The 13,927-nt window shown below is 40.9% G+C and overlaps 1 protein-coding gene across 1 annotated transcript in view; it reads left to right on the forward strand.

Annotated features, from left to right (window-relative positions):
- SAMD3 (sterile alpha motif domain containing 3) overlaps positions 1-13,927 on the forward strand; it is a 43,450-nt gene that overhangs the window by 18,484 nt on the left and 11,039 nt on the right. Inside the window, 1 exon segment of the mRNA XM_086631962.1 lies at positions 6,497-6,664. Coding sequence (XP_086488088.1) covers positions 6,497-6,664 — 168 coding nt within the window.

Below are 13,927 nucleotides of genomic sequence, written 5' to 3' on the forward strand. Positions count from 1 at the left end.
TCACATCATTGCTTTGCCACGAGATACTTTTATAGCATCTTGTAAAAACCTTGTGAAACTCAGCGGGGATTGTTAGCTTTAAATGTATATAAATATATATCTTGCACACAGTTACTGCAGAAAGTAAAATAATTTTGAGAATTAAAAAAAATATGAGGATTAAGGGGTGGCTATTCTAGTTCCCCCCTGAGCCCAGGCATTGTAGGAAGGAAGGGACTAAAGAAAACAAACACATCTCAGAAAGGAGAGAGGAAGCAGGAGGATCAGAGAGCGAAGGTCCACCCTTATTTTCAATAAGGATTCCTCTCGGAATGCCCCAGTCGGGGGGTCCTCAGTCAGGGTCCTGGATAATGCTACAGCTTCATCTGGCTCCCTTTGTGAAAGGGAGCTGGAATGACGTTCTGAGTAGATTCAAAGACCTTTTTACAGCCTTTGACTTTTAAAAACTGTTTTTAAACAGAGATTCTTAAGCCGGGTTTTCAAAGGGCTTTCAATGCAGCAGGAGCACAGACTGAGTGAAACTACTTATAACTCCATCCTTTGGGACACGGCTCATCGCTGCCCTGATCGATCCCAGAATTGACTGACAGAAGTTAACGTGATGAGGCAGAGACTTCAGAGTTGTTGTTCTTTATCTTTTGATATTTCTCTCCTGCTTACTAGAAAACATATCTAGAAGAAACCACCATAAGTAAGTGAGGAAGCTGGAATTAGCAATTTGCAATATTGCTAGTCTAACGCTTCTGAGCCAGCCCCTCTCTGTTGCTTGAGGCAGGAAAAAACGCACTGAAGATGTACGTCTGTACAATTGTTTGGAGGAGGGAGTGAGGATGAATTACTATTTTTATTGGCTCTACTGTCAGACATTCTGTTCTTCCTTCACGATCATAAAGGCTATAAATAGTTATTTTTTCTTGATCTGAAATAGTTGTGTGTAACAACAGCAACGGCTTAAGACAAACCCTACAACATATGCACAGCTACTTGGCTTGGGGCTTGCAGTAAAGACTGAATTCATATACCTTTAAGGAACAAATAACAAAAAACATAATAATGGGCTAACCACCATTCTTTCATCTTTTCTCAGAAAAAGTGTCTTCAGCAGCCCAAAAATGTGAAGTTTTTGTAGGCTTTTCTTTTAAAGTTGCCTCAGGCTGGCACAGTACTGTAAGAATTGCTGCTTGCTGTCCCTGATAACAGTATTGAATCACTGGTCTTGTAAAATATTGCTTACTGAGAGGTTTTGAACACCTTAAACTGGTTTATCTATAATAATTAGACCGTTATTACAATTTTGAAAGTACGTTGAAAGTATTTAAGAAAAAAATCATCAATAAAATAATTCAGAGGTAAAGAAGAAAGCTCTTTATTTGGAGACTGACAGCTAAATGTAGAAAAGGAGAACTGTGAAACGAGAGTAGTGGTTTAAGCAAAAATGCTAGCTATATTAGTCATTAAATAACATATATATAAATTTCTGGAGATGCAGTTCATATAATGTGGTTTTGGTGTCTACATTAGGAAGAGAGGAATAGCACTGTGAAAGATCTTTTTTCTTTCTGTGGACTCCAAAGGCAGCCTCGGGTGACCAGCTGTGTGCAGATGTCTCTATCTGATGATAGGTGACCCCCTCCTTTTAGTGCCTTGTAAGGCTGGATAAAGGGGCACACCAAACATGGCAATTCAGCCAGGCAGGCCTCTAAGAACAATGGTTTCCAGGACTGGTAGATTAATAAAGTTATTTAAGTTTATTGAGAATACCAACAAACATGTTTTCAAGTATTTGGACTTTTAATTTCTTGTCAGAATTACAGGAGAAAGAAGTAGCTGCACGCGTTTCAAAAAACTCAAGGGCTGAACACAGTTTGGAGTACTGAGTCTTGCTTTCCCTCTGGCATGCCGGGGCTCACTTCTGCCATCGGGGGTTTTCCTTTCTGCTGCGCAAAATGCTCTATCCCACTGTATTGTTAATGACATTAATTTATTGTTCTTTATTTATTGCTGCGCTATGTCTTGGTTCCTAGATTCAGTTAAACTCTAAATTCATATTAAATTCATATTAATCCTTTTTTTCAATTTAAAGGAAAGCAACTGCTTACCCTTTGGGGTGGAGGAGCAGCCACAGCATCTGCTGGGGTCTGCAGAATCTGTTATTAATGACAGGCCTTGAGAAGGTCTGCAGTGGTGTGGGTTTTTTTAAATTATTATTATTGTTTTTAAAAAACTCGTGGATCTTATGGTTTGGTGCCCTCCACCAGGAATGGATGTGTCTTATCTGCTGGAAGGATGCAGTGGAAACTGTTCTGGGTTCTTCCATGGCCAATATGCACGCCTGCCCGTGGCCTGGGTGGGCAGGGGCAGGCGGTTGGGCTCTCTGGTGGAGAAAAGGGAAAGCTCATCCCATGAGAGATCCCGACGTTCCAGAATTAGCTTTTTCTTCTGACCAAGAAGAGAAAATCAGAACATAAGGAACTTGATGTAATGAAAAACTTGGAGAAACTTTGAATTGGAAATGTCAGCACTTTCGTTACAACATTTTCATGGAAATTAAATGGCTTGGAAAATTGGAAAGGGGAAAGATCTGCTGTAAAATATAGAGGAAGTACAGCAAATAAACCAAACATAAAGGCACCTAAATTCACACCAGTATTTTCATGACAGGAAAAAATCCTCTTGCAAAACTTTGAACATTCCTTTTTTGCTGTTTGTGTTTGTTTGTTTGTTTGTTTGTTTTCTCAAAATACTGAACGCTTTTTAACGCCAAACTATTTTAAACACGTAATTTAAACAATGCATGCATTATGTAGAAACTTAGTCTAACATTTTCAATCTCATACCTTTGCAATGAGATGTCTTTAATGTTTGGTGTTCCATGATTTGTTAGTAGATTATCCATAATTCTATTTTCTTGATTAAAAGATTTCTCGTTTAATTTTGCAGTAGGGAAAAATATGCTTCTTGGCCATTAATATGCTTCTGTGCCATAGGCACAGGATAGCAGATGCAATATAGTCAGTATTATGATAATGATCCTAAATGAGTAAGTTTACAAATAAGGTTATGAATTAGCTACTTCTGTACTATGAAATTAAAAAGCAGGTTATTTACTTGGTCACTCTTGAACCAGGAATTAAGAAAGAATTCTGAGAAATTCTAAATAATATAAAAAATCATTTTACACTAAAGGCAAAACTCATTTAAGAAGTCTACAGAGCACTTGGAATGAAATTAATTTCCTCACCTGTTCTAGGATTTGGAAAAAAGTGCTTTAAAGTGATTACCTAAGGAATTTCCCAATCTTATCCTAAACTAACTCATACAACATCTAAAAAAATAATCTCCACTTAGTAATGAAATAGATTGTTAGATTTCTGATGTGTAATGTAACCAATGCAACATTTGTAAGTAGTTATAGACAAATAGGTTATATAAAAAAGCCAGGGTCATAGTCACAGCAGTCAAAAGAAAATTGGCATGACACTGTTTCTTGCCCACCTGCAAGATACGATTCTATTTGTATTTATTCCCTTTGCAAGGGTTACAACCAACCGTTTGGAAAGAGTCGCTGACCTTATTTCATTTCATTTGAGCCAACGTGTTGAAAATTGAATGGTTTCAACAAAACCTCACGTGAGGAAGGAAAAGAGAGGGCTCTCTTATCGGCACCTCTTGCCCACGGGCTTTGTGCCCCCCGAGCGCGGGGCTGCCAAGCGGTGCCGTGATGCCGGTGAGGCCCGGGATCCCGGTGCTGGCATGCCTGATTTATGTAACCGCTGCACACAAAATGATTATTCACTAGTAAATTACTGCTTTTAATCTGCGTGTAATCCTTCCCCTCCTATGTCAGATAGACACAGACTAATCCTTCTGCTCCCTTACAAGCATTGTAAATATTCCTGGAATGGTTTTTGGGGGAGGAATTAATAGAAAATAAAGTTATCAGCTCAAAAATGGTAACGAAAGCATCCTTTTTGGAAGACGCATTACCTGCTAGGGAAACCACATAAATGTATGTGCTCGCAGTCTCACTCTTGAAATAGGTATGTGAGAAGGGACTTGGCTAAGCTTATGAGAATCCTATTACAGAAATAGATTTTGTTAAAACTCTCAATTTATCTGAGGACAGGAGGATGAAACAGCTGAATGTTTTGAACTTTGAGGGATATTTAAAACTCTGTATAGGTGTCAGCATATTCTTTCATGCAGAAGAATAAGCGAAAATGTCTCCTAGCCAAACAAAGGTTTTCAGAAGAAAGAACTGCACAAAACTCAAGGAAGGGGATACTTAAATTGTCAGCTTGTAATGTATTCTGGCATGATCACGTTTTAAAATATTTTAACATCTGTTGAACACTTCAGAGAAGCATTAAACTAAGGTTTTTTAGGTTTTTTGTTTGCTTGCTTCTTAACAGCCTTAAAATAACTATGTTCCAAATTAATTTTGCTAAGCATATAATGCTGGGGTATTGCATCAAAATGTAAATGCACAGGGTGAGAACTGTAAACATATTTAGGAGCCTTAACAGTTCAGGCAGATAGCAAGTGGGATTTTCAAGGCATGTAGTCACCTCAATGCTTTTGAGAACAGTGCTGAAGTGTAATACTCAAATTGAGGCTGTAAATACGCCTTGTGAGAAGATGGCGTGACCAGCTGTGCTCTGTTTCTGATCGTTACATTTAGGTTGGTGACAATGTGACCCCTGTTCTGGCAGAATCCTAAGTCTGAAGTTTACATACTGGAAATGCAGAGGAGTTTGGCCCATGGCAGGGGGGTTGGAACTAGATGATCTTTGAGGTCCCTTCTAACCCAAACCATTATATGATTCTATGATTCTTTCCAGTTCTCGGATGTTCATATGTGGCTGACAGTGAGAGGATACTTCTGTAAGAGCCCATAGAGGGGTGGCAGAAAGTGTCCTCCCAGAAAGGGCACACTTGCCCTGGCTGGCCCAGGTCTGCCCAAGAAGAGCTAAGGTAGATGCGGCAGGGTCTGTGTTCTCGTAACTCTTCTACTGTCATTCTTCACCATGAATGGAGCTCTTGCTTTTAGGATTGAGGACCTGTAAATCAGCTAGTACCCTTGGGAGGTGGGAGTAGTATGTTCGGCAGGAGAAACACAAGATCACACTGCCTTCACTACTGTCTCTTAAGAGACCTTCCCATCCATATCCCATGGGTGAGGAAGGAGGGCATCTCAGACTGACTGAAAAGATTCTGTGCTACTTAGTCTACTTTTACTGAATTCTGGTTTACACCAAAGTTAACCGTTAAAGTCATATGATCTTGACAAATAAAGGACACTATTTTGGTAAGAAATTTGGGGTAATCATTCTTCTATTTATATCGTGTTTTAGCAAATCAGTGAATACAGGCTTGAGTATAGGATTAAGTAAGTACAGTATTGGAGTAAATTTTAGAAAACGGGGTAACATCTATTTGAATCTCTTTTACCACATCCTGTCACTTACAGTCACTTTTCTGACTAATTTTTGTTCTCTCTGACTGTTGAAAACCCCTCAATAACTGGAATAAACTGTTGCTTTTGATGATTTGACAAAACATTTTCAATATTCACAACTGCAGGTTTTGCCTGAAGAAATGTTTAGCAGCCGTGGCTTGGTAATTGCTTCCCCACGTGTCAGTGGTTAGCACTGCTGGGTCCCACCATGGGATGCTCAGCCAGGGACAGCAGGTGACCAGCCATCTGTCCATAAGGATGCACAATGAAGTTCAGCTGCCAAGGAGTGATGAGTGGCTCCATTAAGCAGGGACAGCTTCCACTTGCAGTGCAGAACTGTCTTTAAATTGCAGTTTACATGCCTTGAGGAGTCTTACAAACACTAGGACCCACTTAAATGGTCCTCTTTAATTCAGCAATTTTGAGTTCAGTTTAATAATACACTTGATCCAATGTAACTGGAGGCTCCCTGCAAAAGGGACCGTCCTACCATGCCTTTCCCGCTCCCTTGCGTTAGATATAATAATCATACAACTGCACAAATAGTCAGATTCTGTCAGACAGAGGGGAAAATAATCCACTTAAAAAAAAACCCACAAAACAAAATCCACTCCGTTAGTTTTTGGTGGCATCAGTGAGCTGATCTGATTCACTGTGTAGTTTCGTGACCTGATGCCATGAATGGAGTATCCCAATGCAAGAGCTGAGAGAAGGAAAGCAAACTGTGGTTTCACTGACAGCCCTGCTTATATCGGATAAATTTAACCCTTACGTTCAATTACTGTCATCCTTAACGAGCCATGCCGGTGCCAGTAGCCCTGCTGTGTAGTTACCATGGAGTCATGTACCACAGGTGCTTGTGTTTCCTTCCATTCCGAAGCCTCTGGTATGCTGACACCACACTACGAGTATTTTTCTGCTTAGAGGCAAACACTTTTTTATAAAATAGAGTTAGATAAAACAAAGTGACCTGCTTTAGGAATGGGGCAAATTCTTGAAAGATACTGATAATGACAGATTTTTCCCCCCCCCATGCAGTTTCTATGGAAACGGGCCCTTAAAGATCGTTTCAAATATGTGCGGAGACCCATTGAAGACGATGAGCAAGTCCTGAGGAACAAATGCAAGTTTGGCCACAGGCGAGGACAGACCAGGAAATCTTCATTTGCTGAAAGTAAACCTGATGACGTCCAGCTGCAGGTGGAGGTGATATTTTTGGTGCTTAACTGAGTTCTGTGTCTTTCAGCTCCTCTGCTGACAGTAAGGCCACTAGCCAGTAAAGGGTAGAACAAAATGATCTCGTCCTATTTAAATTCATTTCGTATAGAGTTTGTCCTATAGCCAGACCCTTGACTTTTTTCCATTCCTGGAGAACTATGTATCAACAGTGGAGCTAAACTCAATACTGGATGGCTTGCACATTTGTTATCATTTCGAGTTGTTGCCAACTGGACATAAAATTCTGGTTTTTTTTTTTGGTTTTTTTTTTTTTTTTAAATGCAATAGTCCCATTTTGCTGTAGGTTATACACCTCCAGTTAGAGCAGAAAAACAACAGAGGCTTATGTCTAAGAGCTGAAACCTCTGTACAAATAAGAATGCAAAGTGATATTTGAGCTGGTAGCAAATGGCCATATCCTACTGTCACATTGCACTTTGTTATATAAAAGCTGTTTGTGCTGATGTGGGATATACACAGGGGTGCTTATGGATGTATGCATGCACTTGCTGTATTTCCCTTTAGTTAGAAAATTCAAAGAGCCATCGCTGTTTGGTAAGTGTTTGAAGCATACTAATTAATTTATACACTTTCATAAAAACATTAAGGTTCCAGTTAGGCTTTGCCAACGTTCCTCACACTTCCTTCAGTGCTGCAATTAAAACGTGGTCAAATTTAAACAATTGGAAGAATGTGATAACGAAAATACTAAAGCAGATATTTGACTTTGGTTTTCGTATGTTCATCCTGCTGTTTACCAGGCAAGTGTCTTTAGAGGAGTAAGAGTGGTTTACTGGATGTATTTCTACATGCATCACCCTTGTGTTCGAAGGTATCTATAGTTTTCTAAAAAGCAGATACATGTTTTTGGTTTGGTTTTTAGATTTATTTTTTTTAGAAGCTTCAGTAATTTCTGTTTATCCCCTTTTGATTAATGTATGCAGGAATGAACACTTCCTTCTTTTTGCCTACTTTAGTTGAAAGGTTTGCAGAACGTGTGAAGTAAGAAACTTTTAATTTGGGTGCAAAACATCCAAAACAATAAACAGTCTTGCATGCAGTAAAGGAGAAATGAGAGGCTCCTAGTTTTGTGTATGCTTTAAGAGTTACCCATCCTTTATTCACTGATGCTTGGAAAGGGCAAATGTGGGTCTTTTCTGTCACATGAGCTAGTTGAGAAGGGCTTTGCAGTGGTTCTGTAGGAACTGCATGCTCAACTTCAGTTTTCTATAGAGAAGGTGTAACTGCACTGCACTGGGTGTCTCTAAACTAGGAATGACCACTCTCAGTGGAAGGAGGCGAGAGGATACTGAATATCCATGAAGCACTTCTCCTTTCTTTCTCTCATTACATATACATAAAAAAGAACATAAATATAAATGCAAGAATTAACACTTGTGGAGCCTATTAAGGCTTAAGACTGAGTCCAACAAAAGTGAGGGAATCACAACTTTCTTAGTTTTAAATGTGTTTCTAAACTGAAAGCAGGTATGTCAGGCTGAGAGAGTTGGGGCTGTTCAGCCTGGAGAAGAGAAGGCTCCGGGGTGATCTTATAGCAGCTTTCCAGTACCTAAAGGGGGCCTACAGGAAAGCTGGAGAGGGACTTTTTACAAGGGTGTGTAGTGATAGGACACGGGGCAATGGATTTAAACTGAAAGAGGGGAGATTTCCATTAGATATAAGAAAGAAATTCTTTACATTGAGGGTGGTGAGGCACTGGAACAGGTTGCCCAGAGACGTTGTAGATGCCCCATCCCTGGAAGTGTTCAAGGCCAGGTTGGATGAGGCTTTGAGCAACCTGGTGTAGTGGAGGGTGTCCCTGCCCATGGCAGGGGGGTTGGACCTAGTTGATCTTTGTGGTCCCTTCCAACCCAAACCATTCTATGATTCTATGATTCTATGTCTGGCTCTGAGATTCTAAATTATGTCCCTACAAATGTGCACAGCTGAACAAGATGTTTGTTTAGTAATCTTTTAAACAAATGTATCATGGGGTTTTTCATTCTGTATATATAGGAACACACATAAAGGCACCTTTCTGCCAATCCTTGGCACTAACTACTTTGTGATAAATTTAAACTGCTAAACAAAGAGTCTTAGCCTCAGAAAATAAATATTTGTTCTAGAAGCCAATAACACAGGCAAAACCAAATTATATTCAAAATATCATTAGCCAGATCTCTTTGCCTTCATCCCTTTTCCAAGTTTGGAAGAACAGATCAGCCTTGTGTGGACTAGAAGCCAATACATCAGGATAATTTAAGGTGAAATCATGGGAAATGAGTTCAGGTTAAGGAGACCTTTGGAGAATAATCAGTCAAGGATTCCTAGCACCTTTGTGTCTCCAGCTCTGCCTTAGATAGGCAGACAGGACATTTAGGGCATTATAGGTCAAAGCCAACCGGCAAGCAGTGCAGATGAAAGAGCACATCTGTTCCCAACAGATGACCTACTTACTAGCCACACAGCTGACTTCTGTATCGAGCTTTAGTTTCTGAACAGTCGTAAGATGTTAACTCCGTCAAACATGCTTTGTGTCAGTATAATGTTGGATTGTTAATGGTATGACACTGATAAAAAGATTATTTACTAACAGGAAATGCCTCTCTGGTATACCTGGCATTTGTTTTTATATAAAAAGGTAATGAAGCTATTACTACTAGTAACATCCTTGACCATTCTTTCTATTTCATCATGTGAAAAAACAGTTGCTTGCCAGGACAAGCTTCCTGTGATGTTTTTTCCACAGATGATGTCTGTCCCTCGATCTGCCCAAGGCCCATCACCTGCCAGCAGGCATTCCTCCTCCTGCAAACACAGCACAAGTGTTACTTGGCCTCGCATGCAGAGCATTGCTTCCAGATCCAGCACCTGGCTTTCTCCTCCAGTTTCTTTAAATCATCTGCTGATGTGTTGCTCATTATGGAGCATTATATTCAGGCAAGATTGAAGAGTATACTCGTTTTACAGTGGCTAGCATCACAGGAAAGGCCTTGAGCCAGTGCAGTGCCCAGGGCTGTAAAATGATGGCAAGTAAGCACAATAAACCCATGCTGGAGGTGTATGTCACAGAAGGAGGTTTTGCTTAAAACGATGCTTCCTACAAATATTCACCAGGTTGAGCCACCATTGGAAAGAAGCTTGGATTGTGCCTGACATAGACATTAATGTCTGAGGGATATTCAGAGCTTGATCAGGCAAGCCTCCTTAATTAACAAATTTTCTGGCTATGAAGTGAGAATTCTCCTCAGTCATTTTTCACAGTCAGGCAAATATCCTGGAGCTGCAGCAATCCAGGGGAGAGTGCTTTGTAATGATAATGACCTTCATCTGCTGCAAATGGAAGGTACTTTCCCTGAGAGGGGTGATCACACCGCGAAAATAAGAAAGGCAAGCCAGTCTCCCTTCTGCAGCCAGGGTGGGACTACTGCTAAGGCAGCCATCCAGTCACTTGTTCTGACTGATCTCACCCCTTTTTTAGCACTAAAATGGCAGCATAAAACCTTTCCTCTGCCCTCAGGAATTATTTGGCTTATGGTCCTTCAGGCTACGAGAGAAATCACCTCCTGACAGTTGTTACAGGAGTGGCTCTAGACTTGGGGGAGCCAGAGAGCAGGAAGATAAGACACTCTTAGTATGCATCTTTGGCCAGAGGATTATCGAAAGGCAAAAGCTGATGGAGAAGGAAGCGCAGATAGAGCTGGTGATTGGCTTCCATATGACAAAACCATGTGGCTCAAACACTAGCTGAGTCATCACATCACAGGGGTGATGTAGTCATTCACAGAGCGAGCTGCCCCTTCCAGAACTTCAAGATTTGAAACCTTGTCAGTCGAGAACAGTGCTGTCTATGGGAAAGTGTGACTTCACAATCAGTTCAGCTAGCTGAAGACAGACATAAAAATGCCCACAGATATCCTGCACAGCTCCAACTGCCAGTGTCCAGAAGGGAATGGGTTTCCCATAGGTCCTGTGTCATATTCTGCTACTTCTAGAGGTTTCTGGGATGCCCTTATGACACCTCAAATGTCACTAAAAAGCTATATCTATGCAACTGTATCTATATAGTTAGATATTTCGATATAGCTACAATAGCTTTATCTAAATAGCTGTATCAAGCTCCTTGAATCCATCTCAGCCACTGTATAAGAAAACCTGTCAGCTTAAGAGACTATCCAAGGATGTCTTAAGTTACCTGAATTTTAAGGGAATATAACAGGCTAGAAGACTGTTAGTAGTTCATGATCTTAAAGAGAAGTCGAGAGAGAGAGAATACAGTCCCTCTTTTAATGCGTTCAGTTTCTTACATCCTATGACAGCCTGTTTGTGAGGTCATCAGGGCTTCACTGAAGCTGTCACACAAGTAAATTTGGAGTTAGGTGTGAAAAGGAGAAATAGGCTCTGACAAGATGTCAGTCAAGATAGGGGTAGATGTTTGCAGATAACTGGGCATATTTGCCACACCCAGCAGAGCTGGGAATACCATAATGAAAACAATTTATAAAGGAGGCACCAGCAGGCCCTCTCCTTTCTGTGGCTATGGGATAAATGTAAGAAATGTTTCAGTGAGTACTTAGACTAGGAGAAGTGAATGGATTCTGCAGAAGCTTAAACTCATGGAGTTGGACATCTGCTGATATTATTCCTACCTGGGGAAGATAGGCAGGAATGCTGAAGGTGGTGAATATGCAAATCCTGTGCCAAGAGGAACAGATAAAAATCAGAGAAGATCTCCAGCCCAGGAGGCATTCAGGTAGAAACTGGGCACCATATGTGCTTGCTTTTGTGGTATCACGCAGTACAAGAGCGGTGAAGATGGTGAGAAAATTCTTGCCGTAAGACTGAGGCTTCCCCTGAACTAATGAATCATAGAATCATAGAATCATAGAATGGTTAGGGTTGGAAGGGACCTCAGAGATCATCTAGTTCCAAACCCCCTGCCATGGGCAGGGAAATCCTCCACTACACCAGGTTGCCCAAAGCCTCATCCAACCTGGCCTTGAACACCTCCAGGGATGGGGCATCCACAGGTGAAGGATGAAGGATGAAGCTCAGAGAGAGAGCTTGTCTTGGAGAGAATGGATTTAAACAAGAGGAGGATTGTTGAAAAGCTGTGTGATGGGCTTCCTGAGTTTGGCCAAAATCCACATTAAGATCCCGTTGGGTGCCCAGAGCCAGATTTAATGACAAGGCCTGGAAGGCTTAACCTGCACAAAGTACCTGGTTCAGGGCGGATGTAAAAGCCCCTGAACCAGCCAGCATGAGGGAGATGACTGCTGGAGGACGCCAATTGTTGAAGGAAGCCAGGCATTTAATGAGGTTAAGCAGATGATCTATGCTGTCTTTTGCCTTTACCCTTCTTCAGCCTGCACAAGCTTTCGCCAAAGTCAAACTGATACTGAAGCTGGGAGTCTCCTTGAAGCCTCGGGGAGTGGTCTTAGGGCTCCTTGTGAGGAGTAAAGTGGGGATGGAAAAATTGCTGCTTTTGAGTGCCTCACAGAAGTTTAACCCTTTATGCTCATAATTATCTGGAAATTGTCTTTTCTGATGAAAGAAGGAATCAGGATTCAGTGATGTCTACTCTGTGAGCTGGAGCTTTTTACTCAAATTGGGTAGACTAGGCATTTCCTAGGAATATGTTTTTCTTTGAGGGGATAACTAACAACACGTTTGTCAATGAGGTTATGCCACTGCAGGAGTTAAAAACGTGAAACAAGGTTTTAAGGAGTGCAGAGAGAATAGGATTTGGGAGGCGATGGCTGGAGAAAAATGTCTGGATGAAGAGGAAAAAAAAAGGCATCAGTGAGGGAAAAAGGAAACCAAATTTCTGAAAAAACTCACAAAGGATTAACAACTTGTGCATGAGATGCAGAAACTCTCTTAACTCAGTCTTGTGGTTGAGGGGCACTACTGGCAGGTACTGCATTAGGTACCATCTATACTGTGAATGCTATACACAGATGGAGCAGGGGTGACAGCCCCTTTTCCTCTAAGATTAAAAGTCTCCAAATCAAGTGCTTGAATTTCTGCACAGCCAGAATGTGAATGTGCATATACAAATGATCATTCAATGGCTGTACTGTTGTAATGTGATTTTTCCACTAAAACTTCCATGTGCATATATGGCATGTGGTGTTGCTTAGCTAATATTTTAAAAATGCTTTTAGAGTCAAAGCAAAAGACTTAAACACAAATTCTTGATGTACATCTTACACTTCACCTTCTTTTTTATGACATCCATTATCTCCATTGTTCTGTGAGTTAACAAAAGTGTAAAATACAGGCTGTCCCTTGGTAGAGGAAAGCAGATTTCACCCATTTTGCTTATCCTGTGTGTTTGGCAGCTTACAAATCAGAAAGCAGTTGTGGTCAGAAATAAACTGACATGTGGCTTTGAAAGTTTGCAGTTAGCATTGGCATGTTAGTCTAGCTCTGAAAGTGTCTGCCTGGCTCAAAATGGTGATTATGGGTAATTAAAGCAGAGCCTGCTTTAATTAAACATCTCATTTGAGTACAACTCAGCATGGATCCTGCAGTAGGTTACGTGCTCGTTCTGCATGGAAGCAGCCTGCCCATGCTGTTTCACCTGTCTTTGTGTTCAGTGTTTGGACATGAGAGGTAGTGCAGTTGCAATGCCTTCTCACTTCTCTCCCAGCTTTTGAGGCAAGAAGATGGGTCCTGAGCAGTGTCTAGCTTACTGCCTGCCTTTCAGACTGAGAATTGTTCTAGATCAGTCTGGGGTGTTTGGGTTTTTTTGAGCAAATCTTCACTTTCTAATGATCATAATCTGGTTTGAGCATTCCTCCTGATATAAAATGCCCCAGTGTTCAGCATACTAAATGTCATTTTGATCAACCTGAAAGCCACCGCAGAAAAAGGGCTGACTCTTACAATAGTGGTATTAACAACTGTTCTGAACACTGTGTTTCTATGATGCCTTGTGTCTGTATGTATTCCAGACAAAATAGCGAGACTTACTTTTCCGTATTCAAAAATCAAGACAGAAGAAGATTCAGTTTACAAAAGCTGTTTCTCATCCTGAAGAAGTTATAAAACCCAATCAGTGGAAAAGATTATCCCAAACAAGGGTCCCACCATACTCCCAATGTGAAAATGCAAGCATCATATTCTTTGTTTAGGCAGAGAGAATACACTGAAACCGCAACCGTCAGGCTTTCTTGCGTAAGTACCCTGAGCATTGATGCTAACACTGATGCAGGTAGACTCAGCAATCAGTAAGTGTTATTGCAT

This window comes from Tauraco erythrolophus, chromosome 2 (assembly GCF_009769465.1).
Source record: "Tauraco erythrolophus isolate bTauEry1 chromosome 2, bTauEry1.pri, whole genome shotgun sequence".
In the NCBI taxonomy this organism is placed as follows: Eukaryota; Metazoa; Chordata; class Aves; order Musophagiformes; family Musophagidae; genus Tauraco; species Tauraco erythrolophus.